Consider the following 27,586-nt stretch of genomic DNA (forward strand, 5'->3'; position numbering starts at 1 on the left):
TAATATAAACTAAGTAATTTTATTATTATTTAGCCATGGCTGTCCCAGATCGGACAGATAATAAACCCATCACACTGGTTCAGAGCGTGTTGATGGGTGCGCAATAAGCCTGCTGACTCGGCCTGTGAACGCCACCGTTGGTGCCCTAAAGGCACTCCTCCGCTGCCGCTCTAAGTAAACACCTTGCGCTGATGTCACTTAACCTGTTTACCCTTACGCTTTTACCCTTGAATTATTCAAAGTGATAATGAAAAAAGTAAAATTTTAAAAAGTCATAACTTAGATAAAACATTGTAATGCCGTTTTCGAAGTATTACACGAAGTTACGTAGAACGCATCTACGGGTACACATACTCCTCCTTTATACACCCGTTTCAAAACTTCGTCGTGCAGATGTAGGGCTCCTTCCGTCCCCGTCAAATGCCGTTATTGTTGAGGACCCGCATCTCGACGTCGTTGGAGGGGCCGGCTCTGGTGGAGGGGCCGGCGCTGGTGGACGGGCCCCCGCCCTGGCGGCGCTGGCGGCTGTTGTCGAACTTCCAGCGGGTGATGAAGGGCTCCGGCCCGCGGCGGCGGGAGCTCAGGGCCGCGGTGTTGGCGCTCGGCAAGTGAGTCGCCTCCGTGCAGTTGCTGATGAACGAAGCAGCCGACAGACCTGTTGAAATATTCTCATGTTTTATCGAGTTTGGAATGAGAGATAATGAAAGTTTTCGTGCGATAATGTCCCTTATAAATATTTTGTCGCGTCGATAAACCACGAGACCGCTATAGTTACTATCGGAGTTTATAATTGAATGTTTTTTGTGCGCTTTTGAATGTCGGTCAATATAATAAACGGACACGCCGAGCGCGGACCGCAAATACAATTTACACCTTTTTGTCGAATATTACACGAGATTGCGTTATGTTGTTATTTAAGCCCCAGTAAAAATGTTCAGCTGAACGAACGCTTTCTTTAATATAAAATAGACTTAAGTCAGCACTGTGCACTCGTATATTTCGTTTTACCTTCCCTCTTATCTGATTTGAGATGAAGAGCTTATAAAGTGTTTTTTTTTTTTCAAAAATAAATCTAAGAAAAGCAGTGTTTGAAAGTAGAAAAATAAGCGTTGCATAGATAGAAAATATATACTTATGGCGATTGATAAGAAAATTTATAAGAAGGCTTACATTTCAATATAAAATTTCTTTGAAATTCCATAAATGGGACGCTCAGAAAGTTCGGGAATTAATTCCAGGATGCAAGTATTGTGAAGGGAGAACTTAATTTGTTAAAATGTATATTACTTTTAGCTAATTGTAAAGTTTATGTATTTATTTAAATAAATAAGTAAACTGTCGTCTACTGGTGCGAGGAGTTTCTTCTACTTTTTTTAAGTTTATTATCGATTTAAACATTAAGAACAGCTCAGATGCAAGTACAGGAAGGTACAATAATTGTCTAGAGCCCAGGGAAAAAATTAACTCAAGATGTTCTAGATTTTTTCACAGTAAGCCTTAATCCTTAATCTAGAACTAAATATTTTTGTCACCGATGTTTGATACATGTATAAAGTTTGAATTGAATCTGTCTGTTGAGCGAGGGTCAAATTCGAATCTGAAGGAGTTTGATACATAGAAACATATAGACCGGACTCTCAGTGGAGTTTCGTTTGCAAAAATAGCGGACCTAAATCTGACTTCTGATATATATTGTATAGATCCCAGACATCCTATAGACAGATGTTGCCAACCAGTTTTGTGGTCCCCCTCTTCCCACCCCGGTAATTAAATATGGCATACAAAGAAAAAAATAAAAATTTCCATTAAAATAATAATTTAAAAAATATATTCATGAGTTTTCAATCTATAGTGGTTTAAAGTTAACTCAAAAATGGAGCATTTTCGTAAATTTTCTAAAAAATCTTAGAGAAAGTGTAAGAAATGTTATAGTATGCTATATATTCGTGATCTACTCAATAAGCTCTTTCATTTGATACCCTACACGGCATGTTTTGGAAATTTTATTTTTTTCTTTGTATGCCATATTTAATTACCGGGGTGGGAAGGAGGGGGACCACAAAACTGGTTGGCAACATCTGTCTATAGGATGTCTGGGATCTATACAATATATATCAGAAGTCAGATTTAGGTCCGCTATTTTTGTAAACGAACATCTCCTTGGAGCCTGCTCTAATACAGATCAAGCTAATATAAGCGTGTTTAAAACAAAATACCGCGATAAAGCGGCGAGACAATCTATCGACAACCAATGTAGGGCACACGCACATTATGAAAAAGGTAACCAGCGTTACTTGTAATTATAAAGTTGATGAATGATATCCAAATGTTAGTCGGGTGTCGGCTGTCAACGGGATCGGATGTCTGCTCGGAGACCTCGATCATTAAACTTATGAACTTAAACTGGCGCACTTGAACAAACTTTGCGTATCCAAGCTTAAGATTTGCGCGATTATTGTTTTACTATGGAATATAATAAAAATTGTAAATTTAATACTCTATGTTATATTAACGGAACTGTAAACACAGCTCGACATTATTATTGTTATACATGCATAAAGCTTATGCATTTAACGAAAATAAAATTGGAATAATGTCAGGTTAATTTATTCTTCACCTTCTATGTTGGGAATTAAACAGAAATATCTCAAGATCTTTCCATTATTCGCAATATTGACTACTTTATAAGCGTTAGTTATCCAAGCAGGAACAATTATTTCCTCGTTGCGTTTATTCTCAGTCCGCACTATTATCTCGGTGTTCATATAATAAAAACCTATTGAATATTTCGTGTTTGTCCAAATTTAGAAACCAAACAAATGCAATAACTAGCCGCGTAATTACATTCAACGCCTCTGCTTTATTAAAACGCAGTATCATTAATATTTGTGAGCTTCAGCTATTTAATATCAACATCACGTAATTTTTGATTGCGAAATTGTGAAGCATATTTATAAACATGCAGAGAAACAAACATCATCATTAGTACTGATGATTAAACCGTAATTTGCACTCTCGATATTTTAGTGTAACAACAAGTCATTACACTTCTCTGTCTCTATCTATAAAATTCTCGTGTCGCAATGTTAGTTAGTTAAAGTTTTAATAACTATACATATGTCAATCACTTAATCACTTTTGGATAAGTATTAATTAAAAATTATAAACAAGATAGGGACGTATTCAACAACGAATTCAAGTCTATTCAGTTCTATTTCATTCAAAGATATGAATGCAATATTACTGTTATGAATACATAGTATGTCAACATTTTCGCTGCCGTGGGTTTAGAAGTATATTTGTTAAAGAGTTTGCTAGGTCTTAAAAATCTGCGACCATTAAAAATATACAATCAGCTATATGTATTTGTATTGAAAGATATTTTTTTATTTAGTTTAAAACTTTGAAATTAGGGAAAGTGAACATTCTATTTAACAGATATCACATTTAATAAAAAAAAATAATAACATCCCGTACTGCAGACACATTTATCAAAAAATAAATAGTACCTTTACTTCATAGACAGCAACTGCTACAAATCTACAAAATTACCGAATTAATCCTCTTTAGGGCCTAATAAAGCTTGTAAATACTTGAGATTAGTTTATAAAGTCTGTCAAAATAGAATGCATAAAAATACAACTATTTAATTATTTTAATTATTTCATATTAATGTTGTGTCCTGATTCTCGGAGCTAAAATATTTTGATTTCGTTTCGCATAAATGTTTTCATTTATAAAACAATAACAATTACAAACAACTCAATCATGTATTAATATTGCATTACACTACAACAAAGCCTTTGGCATAATTATATTAATGAAAGTGCATTTTTTATAAAACGCAAGCATAATTATTCCGAGAACCGTTCGTGTATTTTACACAAATAAAACACGATGAACGATGTAAAGATGAAATGTATCATATTTCATTTAAACAAGGCTTTGAAACGTGTATTGGAATATATTACGCTCCGAAATTACTTATAACGTGATAGTCAGTGTAAATTCAATGCATTCAGGAGAACATCTTAGACTGAGAACTAATTCCGCTGAGTGAAGATACGGTAGATGATATCTCGATTTCTAATCGAATTAAACCTATTATGCGTTGAGGCTGTGTACCGTCTCGACTTGTGCAAAAGTGATGAATTGCTACACTGCACCGGTGTTTACAATAAAGTTGAGATTTTTCTATTTCTCTCTTCTACAAGGGTTTATTTTGTAGAGAAAACATCAGCTGAAACAATCAGCTGATAAATATAAAATTGTATTATTTTTTAAAACATGTTAGTAAAGAAGGTTCATGTATGGTAGGTATAATCCATCACGAAGTCGACGCATTCTTCAAAAGTTCGTTTGTTATAAAATTCTTTCCAAAATCCCCAGATTGCTATATTTTATTAAATAATCAAATAACTTTACCATATTTTTAATTCTTTAGAAATTGCAGAATATACATGTAATACGACTTTTCAATAGCACAAAATTCTTTGACATTTCTTTGACATTCAGTAATCTTAATGTCGTCGTAGGCGAGGCTTAACATATAATAAAAGTGTGAAATTTTCCTCTCGTACGTAGAAAGGCATACTCAAAGTGAAAGCGTGGGTTACCTGCAAATGATGCCCTTAAATCTTCTTAACAGGGTGATCGAAACATGATTCTTCTCTTCCATATATGTACCTGACAATTTTCGGTTTTCACAAGTCGACGTTGGTCCCCGTGGCATTAGCAACAAGTCACTAGTAAAATACCACTTTTACTAGTCAAGAATATTAACGAGTCATCCTTGACCTGCCACTCTTCTAAGGGCCGATTTTTCAATCCTTGGATAAAACTTATTCGTCAAATCTATAAGTTAATATTATAAAGCTGAAGACTTTGTTTGTTTGTTTGTTTGTTTGTTTGAACGCTCTAATCTCGGGAACTACTGGTCCGATTTGAAAAATTATTTCGGTGTTAGTTAGCTCATTTATCGAGGAAGGCTATAGGCTATATACCATCACGCTACGACCAACAGGAGAGGAGCCACGGGGGAGAAACCGCGCGGAGTGGCTAGTAATGTATAAAACTACCATTTTAAGAACGTTTTATGATTGCCCGCATTTGACAGTTTACGTGACATTTTAATATTATCGTGTAATACTTTATTGGACGGATAAGTTTTAACCAAGCATTAAAAAATCGGCCCTAAATGATTTGTGCCGTCAGTTCAACTAATACAAACAAATTTCAAATCGAACAAACGGTAACCCTGAATTAAAATAAGATTACATGGGCATTGGGCCATGTTTGATTTTTTGTCAAGAACAATTTTTTCAATTGGTACATCAAAGAAACATACACGACCTTCGTACAAAATACACTATCTATTCATAATATACATGTCGGTATCGTTCACACTACGTTTGAATCTGTAATTGAAAACTATAAACTGCGGAGAGTTCGCAGTTCAGTAAACACCAACTCCTCAGCATTTGCAGTGATGTTTAACCACCACTCGACGCTTAACTTCTTGGTGACAATATTTCTCACGTTGTTTATTTTATACGTAAATGATTCTAAACAACCCTTTAATTCCTTGATCTATTACCAGTTTTTCCTATGTTCAGTACATAATATTTATACAGTTAATCTCGACGTTTTAAATTGTATTGTATAAAATGTCCAAACATTACTTGATGTTCCCATTGTTGCCACAAAATATTGCTAATTGCTTCCCAGTTTCGGTTAGCGTCACTTTGCAGAGCGGTTCTCTGTGCTATATTGATTACCGTCTATCACAGTTGTCCAGCGACGTCTAGACAGTTCAACACGAACTCATGCGCCAGCACTCATTGTTTATATTTCGGGAATCAGACCATGGCTTTAGGAATAAATAGTATTTTTAGCCTTAGAATCAATAGATTATTTTTGAGCTTTCAAATTTTCTGATGTGTTTTGTTGTTCTTCCATTTCTTCGTGATTACTGGTATTTCGCTGTTATTTCATAAGCCAGTAGTCAGGCATTTTATTTAATTAAAAACCTTATTTAATTTATGTTTTTAAAGTACTAATAATAAATTAACTGACCGGAAACACTAAGTGAAGAAAGCATTTGACGCTACCAATATTTGCCCCCGATTCCTGTGAAGCGAGATGTGCGCTTGGTTTTATAAAAATTCGTAGTAATCGCAAAATTATGGTATTATCGCTGTTACTCGGAATAATAACTAAATCCTATTCAGTTACAAACTGAATAGGATTTGTTGAATAGTGTTTGTTTTTTTGAACTAACATTTTTATGACTATTTAGCCTGACTTCGTTCGCGTTAATAAGATAATAGTTTTTTGGCTGCTCCCCTGCGTTACCGGGTAGGTTACTTCCAATTACTATCTTGTGCGAAAATCAAAATCGATAAGCCCAAAGGCATTTGTTTAGATGATGGGAGTTTTAGCCAGTTTACACTGTTACCGCCTTGACCGCGTGGAGGTACTCCCAGCTTATGTTTTGATATGCAGATTGTGAGTGATTGTGTTGTGCTCTAATAAAAGAAAATTAAATTTTCTACAACTTTATTTTACGACCTTCTCATAGAACGAGCGGATTTGCCAATATTTTGCTTCAAACAGGAGCAAAACTAAAAATTTCAAATTTTCGTGAAAAACTGACTATCTTTGAAAGGCCACAGCTTAGTTGTTATAAGGTTTAGAGAGCTGCGGTTAGGCTTAAATTGTTGCAAATTTAATAAGCTGCATTTATGTAGTGAATGTTACTTGTCGGAAACGCATAGTTTATGACTTTTAGAGCAAAAAGTGAAAAAGTCCAAAATTTTCGCAGTTTATCACGTGGTGCGCAGCGAGCACAACTCTTTCGAAGTTGCAAATTGGGATTTACATCACCCTAACTGATCCAAACAACATACCAAAAATGCAGAACTACATCGTGCTTTGCGAATTTAGGGTTTTTTTAGTGTCGATTTCTACTGGCTTATTAGAATATTTTTCAGGAATAATAATTTGTTTTCTTAATTCTTTAAAGAGCTTTTAAATTTACATTTCTTTTTGGATGAAAAAGTGACACATTAGAATTATTTTATGTTAAAAAAAGAATCAACTACTATTTTAATGGTCATCGATGTGTCCTATCCTGACACGTATGGTAGTCAATAAATAAATTCGCATAGTCACTATGAATACCTACATGACAAGTCCATGTTTTTTTTTTTAATTAATTAGGACGAAAAAACAAGTACCATGCAATCTTAAGAGCGTCAAATAATATTTTTTTCACTTGTAACGACAGTCTTTTTAACTTTGAATTATAATGAAATTCAATAGTTTCCTATTATATATCGGAGTCAATGATCCCTCGGTATCGAGCTTGTGTTCTGATAACTTGTTACCAAGCGATACCTGTAACTATTAATACCATATAATTTACAAGTACCACCATAAGTTTATAAAAGTGCCACTTTATAATTTACCACTCACTTCGAAACTTTTAAACGTTTTAGTTTCAAAGTAATAATTTTTCTTTCACCCATAATATAAACAGTAAAATATGTTGTTCTATGCTTTATTGTCGAGGCGTTAATTGACTTAAAACTTTATATTTAACACACACTAAATATAAAGCACTCAGTTGCTACGCCAGTCATCATCAGTTTTCCATTACTATGTGTTCACTAAAAGACAACCCAAATAATAATTATGATATGAGCGACGTCAAAGCAGGAAGGCAAATAAAGGGAGGGAGATTAACGCTAATATTTGCGAAGCATGTATTACCGACGGGGTTAATAAAATGCTCCGTGCGATCCCCGGTTCCAGTTTTTTTTTTTATAAAAAAGCTCTCTCCCTGTCTGTCTGTTTCCTTTGTTGTTTCATTTTATATCCACGTTCGATTAAAATTTAAAATTCCTAGAACACCTTCGTTTCACGGTCGGCTGTCGAATTTTTTCGCGTGTCGCCAATAGATAATAGATATCTCCATATCTATGACATTCTTTTTTTATTTTTTGTGAACGTATGTTCAAAAGCAACCGGTGGAACATTCAATGCTTTTTTTTCAATTATAGGCGGAAATGATTTAAAATTCAACTATATTCATAGGAGCAATTACAACACAATCGTGTTGTAATAAACTTGTCAGAATTTCCTCAAGATGTTGTTAACTGTATCACTTCAATAACTTTCAAAGAAAGTCTTCAGGACTAGTTTAGCGCAGCTTGAACATACATGATATAACCATACAGTTCCGAAATACAAACAAGCTAAATTATGGAGAAGAACCGGCAAGAAACTCCATAGTTTAAGAAACATAGCCAAGGCTAATTGTTAATCAAAACAGTTCTTATAGAAGCGTTACGTTTTCTATTTTCTCTTTCGAGTCTGTATAATAGAGACGTTCTTACAATCTTTTGCTTAGCTTTGCTTTGTTCGGTTGTCCGTCATTTTGCAATTTGTAATCCTTTCCGCGATGCAACAGTATTCAGTTCAAATTGAATGTGCTTTTGCTGCGAACTTCTTTGATAATACCCTCGTTATATTTTAAATAGCGTTGATATGATTATAGGTTCATATAACGTAAATGTTATACATGTTACAAAGCCTCTTACACGAGAAGATCCAGGTTGTTTCCAGGTTGGTGATGCTAATAAAAGCTTATGTAAATAATCTTGAACATTTATATAACTCTTTGCAGAGTTGTACACAATAAATAATAAGCATCATTACAAACATCATCCCACGAGCATATTCATATGCAGAACAGTTCTATAATTTAATAAACAATGTGTTTAATTCTACGCTATGAATCCAAGTGAACAATGTTAAATGAAGCGCTTCAACTCGAACGTTTTGACTTAATTGGCCAAAGGCAGTCGGAACTGCTAAGAGGATATGCGACATGCATATCGCATATAAATACCTCGCCATCACGTTAATTAAGGACAAAGCATGCTTGTAATTATGATGCATAGTGTGCGCTGCTGAAACATGATGACATTTTACAAATAAAATTCCCAAAATTTACCTCTGATTGTTAACGGTAACAAAATATTTTGATTATTGACGATGTGATGATAAATGCAAAGCAATTTCCTTATTTATTAATATTGTTCGCTTTATTATATTCTTGGAATAATAACGATAATATTTAAAGTATTGTGCTTATTGTTCCGGTTATTCGATGAATTGTTGTGTTTTTAAACATTGTCGAAGGAGATTTCCTGTCTTTTAAAATCACATAGCCTATGCATCGAAATTGCAGTCGCATTGAAGAAGACGCAGCTAGTCAAATTCCTGTTGAAAGTAATAAAAAACAATACAAAGAGGGGTACTCACTAGAGATGCTGCTGGCTCGGGCCGGGCGGTTGGTGGGGCGGCGCACGGCGACCGCGCGGCGAGCTCGCTGCCGCAGGCACGGCAGGCTCTGCTGCACGGCGCGGCGGAAGTTCTGCCCCGTCAGGCAGTACAGCATGAAGTTGATGCCGAAGTTGGTGTGGAATAACATTATGGCCAGCTGCTGCAGCGCCATACAACGCCCGTTCATGGTCTCCGAGCCCTGCTGTAGAGACAAAGAAAACGGTCATTGAAACACGTCTATGCCGTAACTCGCAGAGTGCAATACAGATTTATAAAATTAGCCGCGGCTAAGTTCACGATGCGCACATTGAATATTAATATTTCGGGCTCGTTGAGTTAATTTTTAATGCATCGGTAACCCAGTTTATTGTTCTATTAGTCGATAAACTAGTTTATGGCTAGTTTTCAATATAAATTCATTTAAAATGTATCTACACCTTTGTGTTTCATATTACAATGCAAGGCTTTCTCAATCTAGCAATCTATAGATATAAATGTGCATCTATGAAGAAGTGGTATTTTATTACGTTTAAAATGTTAAAGTTTGTACCGAGGCGTAATGAGCTTATGAAAATGGATCCTGTTTATCGATAAATTGAATATCGTATTTCCAAAGTGTTAGGTATTACAGTCGCCTTGTAACGTCTTATAGCTAATTAATTTGCAAAGCGCAATATAGCATATTGAATTCGCATCTCGTTTGAGCTATTTCTGAGTAAACAAATTTTTCAGGAATAACATTTCACGAACACTGCTCAATGTATAATGCACGTGAACCAGTATTTGCTAATGCGGGAATCGTTCTTTAAACATGCATCATAATCCAATAATGGTATTTACTGAAGCGAAAGATTTGTCGCTGCTTTATTGGATAATTAATCTCTGCTTCAAATATATTATTTCGTTCAGTAAATATGTGAGTGTCTTGTCATCACATGATACCATTATGATATCATGAGATTTATTTCATTAAGTAGTTGAGAAAATAAATACGTATAAATCATTTTTATTTGCGTTATTGGAACTTAATTATTATATAAATATTGCGTTGTCATTAATTTGCAAAACAAAGCGGAGCAAGCAAACATTGTTTTATGGATATTCTAACAAAAGTAATTCCTATAAAATGTAAATAAGAATAAAATAAATATTATATTTCATCGAAACACCTTAATATTGTTTTTAATTATTGACTTCAGATGTATAATTTTAACATATCTGAACACTAGAAATGAAAAATATCACAAGTAGTTCCAAGAAGCGGGGATGCAACCCGTCTTTAACGTACCTACGAGTTACAATGGTTACAACTTACAATCTGCGCTATCGGGTAGTCAATAATTTTACGTGAACAATATTTTTATTATCAACCATAAAAAGTACTCACGCACGATTTCTTATTGTATTCGCTCTCAATATCCTATATTTAAACACAATTTGCAAAGCTCAGAATATATATTTCGATAAATCAATTTAACATTGTTATTTACAAAATAATAAAATATATATCGGAAACGGAATATTGTGAGAAATATCTCGCAGAACCTAAGTTTCTTTTACGTTCTCTAATGCGATCACATCTCAAGGTAACAAATGATAAAATATAAAACGGTATGTGGGTGGAAAATACGTTGTGCCCACTACCCACAACATATTTGAATAGGAGACAACCATATTTTTGATTTCGTGAAGAAAAATATATTGTTAAGTCGCTAGCGGGAAATATAAATGGCTTCCGCATCATTTGGTTTGATGTTTAATCTAATTGATCCGTTGGCGGAGACCTTAACTTTTCAATTGAAGTCAAACATTTCCCGCCTCAAACTGTAAAGGTGTTCAGTAGCTGTCCTTGTGATCGGATTGTGTCAATGGTGGCTGCCACGTTAATTGGCGCTGTTTGCATATTTTCAATTGCGAAGGTTTTTATGAATAAGCCTGGTAATATGTGGGCGCTATATATTATATGTTTGAATTTTCATTGATGTTAAATCTTTATTAAAAATAATAGGTATAAAGTATAAAGTATATTCATCCTTTCAGTTTCATTTTCAATTATTTTTTGTATTTTTATTAAAGCGTTATGCAAAAGCTACCTCGGGATCATTGTACTTACACTACGGCTTCCCGATTGGCGTATTTTTATTTAAGTTCAAGAGATTAGCTTCCTCGAAGCTTCCTCGAAAGTTTTGCGAACCCCGTAAAACATTGCGTTAATTAAAAGGATTTTGCTTAACATTCTTGAGAATTATTGTATTGTTAATTTAACGAAATTGTTAGGAGCATTAATATTTAATTATATAAAAAGAAAACATCGTATTATTTGTGTTTTTGATTTGAATTAGGAAAAATATGTAGATAATAGAGACAGTTGTAGACCTCTGTTTAGTAAATTACGGATCCTTACTTTAACTTGCATGTACATAAGAGAAGTATGTTTATTTGTAAAATATCACCCGGAATACTTTAAGAAGAAAGGAGAAGTAAATTCGCATATGTTGACAAGATACCAAAACAAATTACATTTCCCAACGTGTAGAATCAACAAAGCTAAAAACAGTGTAATATTTATGACTATTAAAATATATAATAAAATACCGGACAATTTCAAGGAACTACCAGTAAATCTTTTCAAAAATAAACTGACGAACTGGTTAATGGTGAAACAATTTTATGACATTGAAGAATTTATGACTTTGAAGTAGTGTAAACTGAATTGTGTGTGATAAGTGTGTGATATAATCGTGTTAATCGTAGTGCGTTCGCGTAATTGTGAAAATTGAATTGTGTGTACATTTAAATAATTAGACTAATCAACTTTCTTTTTCAATATTTGCACACCAAATCAATGGGTAGAATGTATTAGCCACATAATATTGTAATTAAAACATCTATAATTTGTAACTACATTCTTGCAAATAAATATTATTTGAATTTGAATTTGAATTTGAATATGAAATCTTTAAGCAAAATACGTAATTTAATCAGAAAAACTTGTTAATTAACATTCAGATTATTTTATATTAATTACGCATAACCCCATTAACGTACCTTGTTCTTACTTTAAAATGTTATATTTTCAGCATTATAAAAACCATTTGTTATAATATTCAACGTATAATTAAATAACAGTTAAACCCGAGTGAAGGTTAATTTGCGGCGGCGCAAACAAAAGAAAGAGCATCTCGTAGCAACGTAGCGTTCACCGTAGCAAGTGCGTAGCGTTGTGGTTACGGCTTGGCAACAGGTGGCTACCCACATAACCAATTGTTGCTTTGTATTGGGTAATGCTTCTACTTGTAAGCTTGCGTATTTAAGTACGAACCGTATTATAAAGCAGAATATTATAAAGCTAAGAAAAGTTACTCGTTTAAGATAATTAGTGCTCTTGTTGTGAAATACATTTTCGAGATGTAAGAAAACAGAATGATTTTATAATATTTTGAACTAAGTAATGAGCAAAAAATTGTTGTTAGATTTTTAAAAATATAAAACGATTAATAAGAAAAGTTAAATGAACTACACATGATGTATCAGAAACACGGAAGCAATAAAAATTTGTTGTTAACTAAAATAAAAAATACCTACATTGTTACACTTTCACAAAAATGCGTTACAAAGTTCGGGGACATCGTTCGCAACTTCAATTACACTGTGTATAGACATAGAGCGCCCGCGTATGAGCCGAAATAAAAAAAAAATCAAATACATTCAGACAGCGCTGCACAGAGATATTTTTTGAAACTCCTTTGAGCCCAAACTTTTATAATTTTCCTGGAAATGTGATAAAATTGTTGTCCATAAAATTTGTATGAAGATTTTTACACATCGATAGTACAAAACACAATTATTAATTTATAACAACTTAAACAATATGTCTTGATTTTATTTTTAAACTTTCTTGCCAACCGAACCGAACCAAGAGAACCGAAGTTCACATCCTTTTCACTATTTAATGTGGTATCCTCAACTTTTGATAAATTTCGTAACACAATAGATAAGTCCAAGACTATTATTGCTTCCTATCAACGTGGAACTACCTTCCTGTCACATAAAATTAATATGTAGAAGCCGCGAAGCCTACACGCAACCGTGTCGCATACGCCAGCTGCTTATTATATTAGCGATGCGCTTTCTATTCTAGCAATATGCCCAGTAATCTCATTCTTAAAGCATATCCACAATTTAAGAATCTAAAAATATGATTTAAAACTCCATGAAAGTTGAGAGTTGCAAGGGATTAGTGTAAAAGTTATAAATAACACTTTGAAATTGCGAAACATAACCGAGGGAATACCTTGAAATTGGCATAGGTTATGAGGTAATAACAAAAGATCGATGCGAAAGCAATTTTAAACCATATATTATGTGTACTATTCAAACAAATATCACATGTTCTTGCGAAAATGTACAGGTGTAAATTATGTGGAATTAAACGTTCAGTCATTATATATCATTAGTCATGTAGTAGAAATGTAAATAGCGAAAAAAAAATACTTTGAAACAAATAATAATATACGAGTACAAATAATGATACAGCGAAGAAAACAATCCACTTAATCTCTCAATATCGTTATATTGTTATTATACATAAATTATAAGGACTTATATTTCTTATAAAGGTACGCAAAAAGATGAATAAATCCTTTGCATTAAGAACCTTGTATTGGAAAAGTATCTGTTTACCTCGTCGACGATATACTGTTCACTAAAGGATCGAACATTTTTTCATTTTATATTGTTACCAACGCTACTTGGCTCGGGAGATTTGTTTATATTGAATATCAATTGAACTATCTACCCAGATTATAGAAGATATTCTTATATTGAAGCTCAGTTTTATAAAGTTTTGTTGTTTATTAAATAAATATTTTTTATAGATAAAAGTTATAAAATGTATATTATTTTCTATTGTGTTTATTAACAGGTAATGTTTCATTCAAAGCATTGTTCATTTATTTAGTTTAGTTCAATCAAATACATGTTATTTTCATTATTAATAGAGACGTAATGAAACTGTTATTTCGCTATAATTAGTGACAAGTGCGATTAATTGAATATAAATTAACTTTATTAACAACCAATTGGGATAAAGTGAATAACAAAAGTGGCTATAAAATAGTGGTCAGTGAAGAATCGACCAAATAAGAAAAAATAATTTAAGACTGTGTACGGATGTAACCATGATAGTCTACTTCGTATAATGGTTAACCCGTGAGCGCAAAACCGACGCGTCTGGGTTCGCTTCGCGGTGAAGACAAAAAAATGTCTGGGTCTTTCAGGACACAAAAGACTGCTCAATACAAATAGTCGTAGACAAAAATCGATCAATAAAAGAGGGACTGTAAGAAAATTTCTCCTAAGTTCTAGAATACAAATTAGTGTTGATAGATTTATTAGGGGCGTTTGCAATAATACATACATTGTTTGATTTAGCGGTTACAGTACGACAAACGTGTCGAAGAAAGCGACGGATAAATTAATATCCTTTATTGGGAGCTCTTTACGTGTTCCAAACCGATTGCATCGGATACGAGTTACAGAAAGCTTCTTTCGGGTACAGCCTCGGTACAAAACATAATGTGATAATTTGTTCATATGAACGAAAAGAAAATTCAATCTGTATTACTCATGGAACTTGTTTATGTTAAATTCGATAAGCGAGTACAAAAGATATGTCGAATTTGTAATTTGTAACAAGGAAAAAACGAAGCTATATAAACTTACCGCGAATGACTGAAAAGTTGCAGCTGAAATAATTGCAACCGAAACATAAGATGTCGACCAATGCGAAAAAAATACTCATAAGTGTCTAATTGACAAAGCTAAGTCCCACGTATACACTTGAGTCTTTAAAAAGATGAACGTTTCATTGTAACAAGGTGCACAGAAATAAAATAAAGCGAATAACAAATAATTTGGAAAATCCAAAAGTGCACGCCTCATAATTTTTTTTAATAAATATTTATTAATTATTATTTTTGTTTATTTAATAACAATTAAACCACATCGAATCAGACCCTGAAAAATGAAAGGGTTCTATTCCTGAGCATACTCAAGCGTAAGAGAAAAAAAAAGACTCGATTAGTAAAGTATTTCGGTCGCTATCGTGTTAACAAGAAAAAGGATTCGCACATACAGACACACGGACGTCCAAGACAGAACTTTTTTAAACTGTTTTTTAACTAGTTTAAATAACAAAAATGACATCAAAAATATCATGAACGTTAAAAATAGTGTTTTTTCTTAATATGTGTGTGTATGTATTATCTTACAAGTGCAATGTATGATACATAAAGACATTTTAAGTTTGAAAAATCAGATGTTTTGCGCGAAGTGACAGTAGTACCCACCTCAACGCTTCGCTTATGAGGCGTGCAATAAAATTCAATAGCGTATTGTGCAGCTACAGTTGTTTCGTTCCGTGCAGCAAATAATATTAAAATTTGATCTCTCGCAATACAAGAACGGTTGGAATGGAAATTTTGCACTTCTGCTGAGTAAAACAAAGACGCGCTGGAGCGGGAACCTGAGGTGCTTGCTCGTTTTGTGCACTATAGTGCTTACACGGACCTGGCTGGGCGGGAGATCTGTGCGCTTATGCTTTTCAATCTGAAATTGTTTGTCGTGGTCTATTTTGAGCATTCGTTTCCGTTTGAGGCGCCCTTTGATACTTTTTAAACACGACTTATTTGTCTATTTACGCTTAAAAGTGTGTGTTGGTTTTTTTTTGTCAACTGATTACTTGTAAATTCAGAAATGTTCAATTTGCATTGTTAAGTTTTTGGTGTACTCTCATAGCTATTGGGTTTATCAAGCTATTGCCATTATTTATATTTTCACATTGTAATATCTGTGTGGAAAAGTGGGGATGAAAAACAACTTCGGGGCGTGTATCAAAGTGTGCCGTCATTGGTTATTTAATATTTTTTTAAATCACGCCGAGCTAAAATGCAGTGTACATTGGGAAAATATGACGGGTCAGAGGTCAATAGCCGCCTTTAGCTTTGTGTGTCGTATTTTCCAGGAATAATTTTTTAAAACTTTATGTTGTATTTATATTGGATGTAAAATATTAAATTTTAACAAAAGACCTTTATTTATATTTTATGTCGCTTCCGCTAAAATGAAATCGTGTTGCTATTCAATTTATGAATTTTTAAAATATAATTTGAATATAAGTTATTTACGTTAATAATAATCGAGTTTTGTTAATTTTTTCTTTATCCGTAAAACATTTTTAATTTATCAAAGATTTTTTGTTTATTATTCCCTTCTGAAATGTACGTTCACAAAGATTTTATTTTTTTTGTAAATTTTTTTGTAAATATAAGATTTTTTACTGATAAATTGGAATATAATTGATTAAAGATATATTGACTCTAGCTACCACACAGCAGACCTCGTTATATTCAACTCAACTGTTAAATATTTTCACAGGAAAACCGCTTTTTAACTCTAAAATGATTTTCGTTTCGAATAAACAATTAAACATAGAAATAAAAATGACAAGCTTTTTGCAATTGAATTTTTCCATAAAAAGACAATGCTTTTCATAACTGAATTAGACTAGAGTAGATAATTTTTGAAACAAAAAAAAATCGCAGTCGGATGAAACCCATTAGAAAAGGAGGGGAATATGATGAAAATAAAAGGAAAAATAAATTACGGTCAATCCAAGTTCGGGAAGTGGGAGGGGAGACCTTTTTCAGAGAAATAAATGGTTTCTCTCGATTTCCGACAAAACTACAAGTCCTACGGAAAAAAGTTCAATGGCAAAGCTGTAGGTAATTAAAAGATCTACAACTTTTGTATTTACAATTTTTTCACATAACCTCAAAATTTAGGTGAAAAATTCAAAAAACCAAGTTTTTGGTTTTTTATTTTTATCTACTTCAAAATTTATTTTTTTTCTAAGAAATTTGGTGGAAACTTACTTTATTATGTCCCAAATACACTGTAATATTTTATTTGATTGAAAATATTAATTTTTTCGCCTTATTTTGAATGAATACCAAAAAAACAACCTAATTTTCAATCGAAAAGTCACCCGTCAAAATATCAGCTTTTTTTCAAAAACTTGGGGAGCATTTTATTCATTGAAAACTCTACTTTCATATGGTGTAAAAAAAATAAACATTACCATAGTAAATGTTCTCAGGAAGGCATACAAACAGTGTGAAAATGAGCTTTTACTAAATCAGGCACACCTCCCTCCCACTTCCCGAACTCGGATTGACCGTAATTTATTTTTCCTTTTATTTTCATCATATTCCCCTCTTTTTCTAATGGGTTTCATCCGACTGCGGTTTTTTTGCACTTTTTATTATTTTTAAAGGGATCTACCCCAGTCTAAAACAAATCATTAAATGTTTATAACCCCAGTCTAAATATATATAATTACTAATTAGAAAAAGAAGCTTATCAGCGTATTAAAGGACCGATTATATAAACTTTATTCATTCCTTTCAAGAATCGGAAGCGACGATAGACGGTACGCCATTCCGTTGATATAAAATAAAAAATATGGTTAGAATACCACGGCTAGGCTTTACATTCACTTACAATGGAATTTAATTATTTATTTTTCCACAAGTGCCAATAACAGTGCGATTTGTTCTTGGTTTGTTTTCATTCAATCTTTTCAATGTGGCAAAGCAAGGTAATGGTTTAATTGAAATAAAGATGTTCAATTGTAGATGTATCTTTTATTTTCAATAAGAAACGTTTAATTAAGTAATATTTGTTTGTTGATACCTAATAATGATTTATATTTTTAACAATAAAAACGAACTTATCGATCTGTTCTTTTATGGAAAGTTCACGAAAGTTACACGGCAAAGAAATCTTTAACTAATAATATACAAATTCAAAAACTTGCTGTACTAGTGAACCCTACGTTTAACTTTTGCGTTTAACAATGTGCCGTGTCACAATCAGTCATAGATAAGTGTTAAAACTGTTTCCTGAAGCGCATTAAATGTATCTCAAGGGAACCTGGGGTTGACCAAAGGAAATCCTACTACCGTTGACTGACAGACGCCGCTTCCTTTATAGCCATTATACATGAAAATAAGATATACCTATTACCTACTCTATTTAATATGTCTCCAACAACGCTTTAGGAAACCGTCAATTTTATTATATAGGTACAGTGATTGACAGATAGATGGATGAATGTTCCTCATTCACGCTGGACTCTTTTCTACAAGACTACAACGCATACACGAAATGGTATCACACTGTTAACTAAATGTGTTCCCTAATCTAAACTACATATTAAAATATTACATTTAGGATATAGTCAGATCAATGAAAAATGCCGATAAAAGGGAACCTATTAACCACCTTCACATAATCTAGACAAGTTATCGGAAAGCTTTCAGACGCGGCCTTCATCACTGAACTATTGTTCTATTTCCGCCGCGGACGAAACATACCTACGTTAAAAAACCCACCACGTTGAATCTAATCAATTATTATGCACGAAGCCCTTTCGCGTACGTCACTGAGATGATTTAGTTATGTGGGCTATAATGGAAGTATCAAGGCACCGCGTCCGTGCAGACGAGATGCATAAATTACTGCACCGATATCTATATCGGTTAGTTAGTTCTAACTCTAGTCTATAGACTCCTGCATGCCACGTAACCACGCGTGATGTTCCCGCCGTCTGTTTATTCAGCAATTGCTGCTGAGGTAATCGTTTTATGTAACCCGCTATGAGATTCAATGACGGGCTAACCGCCTGTAATCTGATAAGCGTTTTGTACCGCGTACGTACGTCGTGATGCCATTACAAACGATTATGCTACGAAAGCTACGGAAGCTCTACGCAAGTTCTACAAACTTTGTTAATATAATATGACGCTGTGCTTTTCTAAAAAATGTTTTTAGTTAGTTATATTATGAATTGGAAAATAAAATAGAAATGTAACCATCTCGTTTTCACTTAAATTTCAATGCATAAAACGCAATGAAACAAACATTCGACAAATCTGCATTACAATAAAAAGCGACGCCATATGTAAAAAGATTCGCATTCGCATTCTCTTTCAAGTTCATACCAGAAGACAACCAACTGCGTATTAATGTATAGATTTATTATATCTATAAAAAAGTTTTTTCTATCTCCAATTTTGTTAAAATGTGACGAAAAAGTTGCGAGATTATCTAAAAGATGTTGCGACTCTTTCCGAATTTACAACTGAATTAATTTAAACTTCAACCGTCAAAAAATAATACTATGGAAAATTTTAAGGTAATAAATACATACTCCAATAGAAGTATATACAAAGTCCACGCAAGTACTAAATCGGTGTTTACCTAAAAATAAGCAACATGCATCAGCAAGCTAGCCTATCCCGACACAATCACATTACTCGTTAATCGCTCGAGCAGTGAAATCGGTTAAAGTTAGTCGGCAGCGACAATCTGCAGATCGAGGGTTCGACGCTGGACGGCCGGGCTAAATTTAAATTGTCACTTTCAATTTATCCGCACATTAACCATGTCACATCTCAAACTTGCGAGCGGCTGCAAACTTAAAAAGTGGATTTCGGTCGGAACACTGAAAGCACTATAAATAGGGACGCGAAATCGCTCGCCGAACTTAATTATTACTTCACAATAACGTTCGTTCATAATAAAGTCAAAGGCCGCCTTTTGTCAGCCGATAGGCAGACGCATCTTCAATATAAAATCGCTCTCAAGATACCTGCCGAGAAAAAGTTTGCCGCAAATTAATTTGGCGTCTCGCATCGCGTCTAGCAAACTTCGGTGGCTTTCAATATACGGCCATGAAAGTAGTCTGCTTGGGAGACTCCCTCGTTTTGGAGTCTGTTAAGCCATAGGAATATCCCATTATGCTAGCAGCTAGGGTAACGTTCGAGTTATTTACGTACGTAATTTAGTTAAATTTTATAAGGATGCACGCGAAAAAATATGATGCAATAATATCTGCAAGGGTGATATTAACTCATTCTATTTCTTTATTACACTTGATGTTGTTTTACCGAGTTTTTTTAGAGATTAGAGTTTAGTGTAGTAGTAGTTTCAGTTTACATGATGAAATTTGTTTTTACAAGTTAAGTTAATGTATTCTTGTTATCTATGATACTGTGTTTATAATATTTTTATTTTATTGCGTTTAATTGCAATTATGAACTAATTGAAGAGGAGAAAGACCTTGGTTTTTGTGTGGCAAAACTACTCTACTTTTTTTCCACGTATACGACAACGATGATGAATAAGTATTTTGGAACTATAATCCACTAAATGTACATCAATGTCTCGATTTTAAATTATTTTATTGTCTAAAATTTAGTATAACATGAGTTTAATCGTCCCGTTATACTTTTTATAAAGCCTTATCAAACGATTATGAAAGTTAATTCTTCTATTTTTGTAAATCTTTAATTTTCTTTTTAATCCATACAATGTTTCACGCTTTCAGGACCTACAAACTATAGTAATAATTAATTTATCGACTCCAGCAGTACGCGCAGTAGTACAGCTTGCTACCCCCAATTTTCCTTTTATCAATTCTCGCAAATTCTACTGGTAACACGTGTGTTAACAGGCTCTTCTAGTTTACGGTCGGTAATTAAATAATTGTGTTTTATTGTGTGTCACGAGTATAATAATAATAAAATTCGTAATACATTAAGTGGGTAGCTTTTAAAATTATTTTTGCATGTAGGTAATATAATATTTAGCATTGCATATTACTGCATTACTGATAATTTAAACAAAAATGCAAGCCTATTTCCATCAAACTTAATTGGCTTTCGTTAATATTTTGTAAACATTATAGATTGCCTTAATGAATTCCATCGCGGATCATCCGCGGGAAGTGGGAACTGTTTGTAAGCTGCTGATGAGTGATGCTATTAATTGCATCACTTATTTGTGATCTTGTTATATTGATTGACAGTAGACGGGATTGACTTATTGTCGCATTTTTTCCACACTCGGGAATTTGTATTTTTTTTTTTTTGTTAGAATAGCCGTAAAAATGTCCATGAAAAGTAGCATGTTTTTATTGGTGACTTTTTTTTATATAGTAACCCCAGCAGTAGGGCAGGCGACTCACTTGGTGGTAGGTGATAGACGCCGCCCATGACGATCATAGCGTTAGGCGCGGGACATATACAAGCGGCGCGGCGCGCATCGGGCGCACCGCGGGCGCGCCAGCCGGCGCGCCGCGGGCGCGCCAGCCGGCGCGCCTCGGGCGCGCTGCCGGCGCGCCTCGGGCGCGCTGCCGGCGCGCATCGGGCGCGCTGTTGGCGTCCGAAAATGATATTTATATAGAGTGGTTAAATGCATTTTCTTCATGCATAATTTAGTAAAATTATGTTTTTTGTGCTAAAAGAGATTTGAAAGTAACGTTAATTTGAAAGTAACGATTTTGTTTTGATAATTCCTTGTAAGTAAATAGCGAGGATAACCCCACGATTGCAAATATATCTTTGTTGGAAATGTTGGAATTTACTTGGAAAATTTTATAGTACTTTTAAAGTAATTTTAAAGTAGTACTGGTGTAATGATGGAAGAAAAGAAGGTTAAAATAACACAAAATTTATATTGTACTAGCGGTCCGCCCCGGCTTCGCCCGTGGTACATATTTCGCAATAAAAGGTAGCCTATGTTCTTTCTCAGGGTCTAAAGATTATCTGTGCCAAATTTCATCAAAATCGGTCCAGTACCTAGTTTATGCGTGAAAACCATACATACATACATACATACATACATACATACATACATACATACATACAAACCTTTCCTCTTTATAATATTAGTATAGATAAAATATGGTTTTCAAACACAGGTTTACATTTAAACCATATAAATCTTATCATTAAAATCTCAGTTCAAAAGTATTTACAGTACTGATCATTCCACAATATTATTACAATTACAAATAAATAAAAAACATAATCAAAATCAGGATTATCTTTATTTCTGACATTGTAAATGTTGTAAATACATGGGAACTTTCATTATGCTCTTCTTCATTTTCACTTTCCCTACTGCCATCACCTGTGTAAATCATTTCATCGATTAATTCAATTCACCTTTAAAAACAAAACGAAGAAGGGTATGTAATAGCAGCTCTATATAATTCCACACAGAGAGAACACATTTTTGACTGACAGGCTACCGTCTCCTATAGACCGGGAGATACTGACACAAAATTTCGAGTCATTTGTAACAGGATGGCGGTTCTACAGGGGTCTTAGTACGCAATGACAAAAAGAAAAACGATGGTGTGAACGCTGGTACCGTCGGCTTAGTCGCGTGGGCGTTAGTCGAACTCGTCGGAAAAATAGCGAAGTCAAACGATTTGTAACACAAAAAATTTAGAATTTACCGATAGCCCATAAAAAAGAAGTAGGCGGTAGTGTCATGCCATACCTTTCCGGTGTGACTTACAGCCCGCCATACCGACGCGAATGTGTTGATTTAAAAAAAACAATTCAACCATTTGTACCAGGCTAACTTTTGCACAGGTAACCATCGTCGTGCAGCCATTTACGAAAATCGCCATGCCATACTTTTCGGACGATTCCAAATGGTCGCCATACCGCCGAAAATCTGCAAATTTTTTTTTTGTAAAAATTGTAACAGACAAATGACTCGAAATTTTGTGTCAGTATCTCCCGGTCTACTACCACCCGATTTGTTTTTGATTGTGTATGACCGTGAATTGACCTCTATTTGGATGCGATGGGGGAAGCGCGCCTGCGGTACGCCTGCGGTACGCCCGCGGCGCAACCGTGGCGTGCCGCCTCGTCGCCTTTCCAAAATTCTTTCATACAAAATGTATAAGAAGGACGTGGTGCAAAACAGATTCAAGAGGTGCGCTTATGGCACGCCCGCGCCCGCGCCGCTTGTGTTTGACCCGCGCCTTAGGAACACTGCGATCTTATAGCCGGCTTTAAGGTGGAAGTTGGTTTTTCAGGAAGATGTAGGCTCTTTGCTTGAAGGTTCCCATGTCGTATTGACTTATTGTATTCCCATGACTTATTGTAAAGTTTTATAATATAAGAAATAATTATAAAAATATAAGATAAATAAATATTTGTAGGTATACATAAAAGGTTCAAAAAGCCAAATCCCTTCCCGTCGCACAGTAGACGACATCGTTTAAAAATCCCAGATTTTCCACAAAGGGTTCGATGCTTCATTAAAAATGAACGCATTCCAAAAGTTTACAAAGACCGTGCTTTAAATATTCATACAACTTTCAAGTGCGATAAAATATTTCATGCACGCAGCGAGTGCGGATTTTATTTAATAGACACGGTAAATGTTTGCCAACTATGTGTGATTAATAACCAACGCTTTTTAGGAATAAAACATTCGCACGTTACTATGTAAGTGCATACGCTATAGAGATTAACGACTCAGATTGCCATGAAGAAAATACTGGCACTAAAGACTATTAGTAGTAAGTGGTGAGAAACACCGTTTATTTGATGAAATATAATTTTCATCCGGCAAACACGCGAGTGAAGGTCGCCTCTATGCGGGATCTTAGACCATATTATAGCGAAGTGAAAGATTAAAGAGTACAATTGCGAACTTGTTACACCTTAGAGCATTTTCATAAAAGAAAGGCGTGTTTGTTACACACCACTTATGCCTCGAGAAGGTTAAACGGGTTTTAATGATTTTTTGTTTGGTGGATTTATTTTATTTTACATTATGATGACTTTAAATATTTAAAAACTTTCAAAAAGGTTTACCCGGGTAGAGCCGGAGCGAGCTACTAGTCAGTTATAAAAATGTAGTCTTATAATTGGAATGTCGTTGTGGTTGTCGTCTAACCAAGGCCCGACGGCTCAAGGAAATGCGTCGCACAGAACTTTGTATTTGTGATTGTACTTGTACATCGCTAACCTAAGTTTACCCCTTCTATCCGCCGGTACTTATCGTACATGTGAAGGAATACGAATAATAAATTTATAATAAGTACTTTAGATCGTAATATCTATACTAATATTATAAAACTGAAGTGTTGGTTTGTTTGAACGCGCTAATCTCAGGAACTATTGGTCCGATTTGAAAAATTCTTTCGGTGTTAGATAGCCCATTTATCAAGGAAGTCTAAAGGCTTATATATCATCTCGCTAAGAAAAACAGGAGCGGAGCACTGCGGGTAAAACCGCGGAGCACAGCTAGTTTTACTAATATAATAAATGCGTAAGTTTGTGATGAGGGTGGATGGTGGAAACTTTATAATAATATAGATTAATATATACATCAGACTAACAAATGAGTTATAGAAATACTTGATTTGCTTCCGCGAGTCCGCCCGCGCGTTAATTAAAGCTATACCTTTAGTTATGATAAAATTTTTCGAGAAACAGATAATCTTTAGGTAAGAAAAGGGGCAAACTATTTTTTTTACGTTGATTGAGGGACAAATTATATTGTGTGTCAAATATTACACCATCACTCGTGTCTGTAGCAGATTATATATTTTATTGAGAACTTATTAATTATTTGTTATTTCCATTATATGTAAGCATATTCTGAAGCTCTTTTTATACTATTAATTAAGTCAAATATCATTCCGAATAGAAATATAGTTCTGACACCTATATCAATCACAGTTTACTTTACTTTTCAGTTTTTACATATTATATCGCTAACTTGAAAACCCGCACCCGCATCCTTGTGATTGCCACCAAACAGGCTACTTACTACCATGTGTAAATATAGAACCCATTACTAGCGTTGCATACCTACTACGTCAGTAAGCCGCCGGCGATGTTTTCATAACTTTTACATTGTTTTACTAATGAATAATATCTACAAAATTGCACTTCCTACGAAATGGTAACCCTAGCCGTTGTTCATTTAGAATATTATAGAATACTCTAAATGTTACTCGTTAACAATTTCATAAATTGCACTCTCCAATTCACAAAGACTCGGCAGCGAGAAACAACAGTGTACGATAATTTTATGTGAACGTTAAAATATAAGGCTGTGTCATTCAAAGCGCGTTTAAATTGAGAACGTCAGAAAGTTGAGTTTTGTGTATTCGTCTAAAACAACAGCTCTGCATATACAATGCGAAGCCGTAACCGAATTACACCTATTAGAGCAGTAGGGACGACCACGGCTAATTTAAAATTCATGCTCATAAGATGTTTAGTCCATCATTTCAATTACAGTCAAAGCAACATAAACGCGAAAGTTTTATGCCACTCAAATGCGCTTCGCTGGCTGAAGGCATGGCACCTTCGTGAAATATATATTAGACAATTTAAAATCGATTATGGCTTGGATTAATCATTGATAGTTTGTGCAACGATACAGATAGCACATTAAGGAGACTAGCGTCACACCTTCGCTGGGGTACAATATTTAATAATCTTTAGCATTTTTAGCACTAAGGCCGTGCGTACACTAGCGCTTCACAATCGCGTTGATGCATTTAGAAAGAAAACATAGAATAAAATTGCGTCGCGTTGCGTCTGTCGATATACTTACCAAATCGTAGGCGTAAGCGATGATCCGCAAAGCGTAGCCGGGCAGGTTCAGGATGACGAACACAGAGGATACGATGAGCAGCATGCGGGTGACGCGCTGCTGCGAGCGGGGACAGCCGACCAGCCGGGACTGCCGCGCGTGCTCGCTGGCCGGCGTGCCCTCGCTAGTCGCCGTGCCCTCGGCCTTCATGAGCTGGTGCCGCGCGTGCTCAAGCCGGCACACCCCGAATATTATCCACACGTTCAGCAGAATGATCAGGCTCAGGGGGATCGAGAAGGACAACATCGTGTCCACGAGATTGAAGCGCGCCGCGTGCTCGAGATACTTGCGGTCTATGTTGCAATCATCGCTGGTGGAGATCGCGAATTTCAGCACCGGGAGGTTTATCATCGTCGCGCCGCCGGACAGCAAGATGATGACGTGCCGAGCGCGCTTAACCGTGCACCACGCGTTGCGTCGCAACGGGTATATTACCGCGACGAAGCGCTCGATGGTGAACGCGACCACGAGCCACGCGCTCAGGCAGCATGACACGTACGACAAATACACGAATATCTGACAGAAACCGCCGACGTAAAATATGGTCGTCAGGCTCACGGAGCTCAGCCAGGGAGCCAAAAGTTGCAATAGAAATATCGTATCCGAGATCGCAAGGGCGGAAAGATACTGACTGGTGGACTGCAACCGCAATTTACTATTAAAAAATACGTACACGGACAATAAATTGCCAATCGAACCGAGAAGTATTAAAATCGGGGTATAATAAACGAATAACGCATGAGCCACCAAAGAAGCAACGTGATCGAAATAAGTTTGGTTGAGGAAAGTTTCGTCACTAGTGACGTTAGAATGATTGGACGTAGCCATGGCGCGGCGTACGCCCGCCGCGCCTTGCCGAGGGCTACTGGCGGCGGACTGACGAGCGAGAGCTCTCGCCGGCACCCGGCACGTCCTCCTCGCGCGCCTCACCTGAAGCATGTGCCCGTCGCGGCTACAGCTGCTGGCCCGCGGTACGAGGGTGACCGCCGGCCCGCCGGCCCGCCTCTACTCGCACCCACCTACTTTCCGCCCCGACCGATTGGTCCTCACGACTAAATTCGTTTCCGCCGTAGTTTCACTCGCTCCTACATCGTAGCGTCTCTCGACTTGCAATTTTACGTGTTATATAAAGTTTTGGCATGATCTCTATTCTCCATATTACAGTTATTAACATATTTCGTTATAAATTATATTCCGCAATACTATTAGGAGATATCTTGCGACTTTAATTTATTTGAGCGCGTTGACGTTTATGTCTAACATTTATTCTTAAATATTTAGTTACGTCTGCATAATCCATACTATCCATACTAATATTATAAATGCGAAAGTAACTGTCTGTCTGTCTGTTACTCAATCACGCCTTAACTACTGAACCAATTTTTATGAAATTCGGTATAGAGATATTTTGATACCTGAGAAAGGACATAGGATAGGTTTTATCCCGGAAATCCTACGGGAACGGGTTTTCTTTGAAGCCGCGGGTGGAAAGCTAGTATAATTATAATTTCAATAATGCGAATTTGTTCAAGCGTTCTCAGGGTTTGTTATATTGTTATTATATAATGATTAAAGATAATAATTAATTAATAAAGAATTATGTGTGAAATCATTATCTAGTCAATTATAAGTTTTTACGATATCGTAGACTGATACGCTATAACTTTAAGTACAATAATTATATTGAATACTA

The 27,586-nt window shown here is 35.1% G+C and overlaps 2 protein-coding genes across 8 annotated transcripts in view; one reads left to right on the forward strand and one right to left on the reverse strand.

Moving 5' to 3' along the window:
• On the reverse strand, positions 1-26,759 carry LOC149491520 (somatostatin receptor type 2-like). The gene is made up of 6 exons (XM_089694988.1): positions 25,851-26,759; positions 22,579-22,625; positions 15,872-15,902; positions 12,586-12,599; positions 9,331-9,553; positions 1-655 (listed from the first exon to the last, which is right to left on the reverse strand). Exons 1-6 carry the CDS (start codon positions 26,719-26,721, stop codon positions 417-419), a joined length of 1,425 nt encoding a protein of 474 aa, XP_089551114.1. The 5' UTR covers positions 26,722-26,759; the 3' UTR covers positions 1-416.
• fry (microtubule binding protein furry) overlaps positions 1-27,586 on the forward strand; it is a 125,935-nt gene that overhangs the window by 43,578 nt on the left and 54,771 nt on the right. The window lies entirely within an intron of this gene.

Source organism: Colias philodice, chromosome 1 (genome assembly GCF_061535455.1).
Source record: "Colias philodice isolate Cphi_HAF_F1 chromosome 1, ilColPhil1 Martin Lab GWU primary, whole genome shotgun sequence".
NCBI classification, from domain to species: domain Eukaryota; kingdom Metazoa; phylum Arthropoda; class Insecta; order Lepidoptera; family Pieridae; genus Colias; species Colias philodice.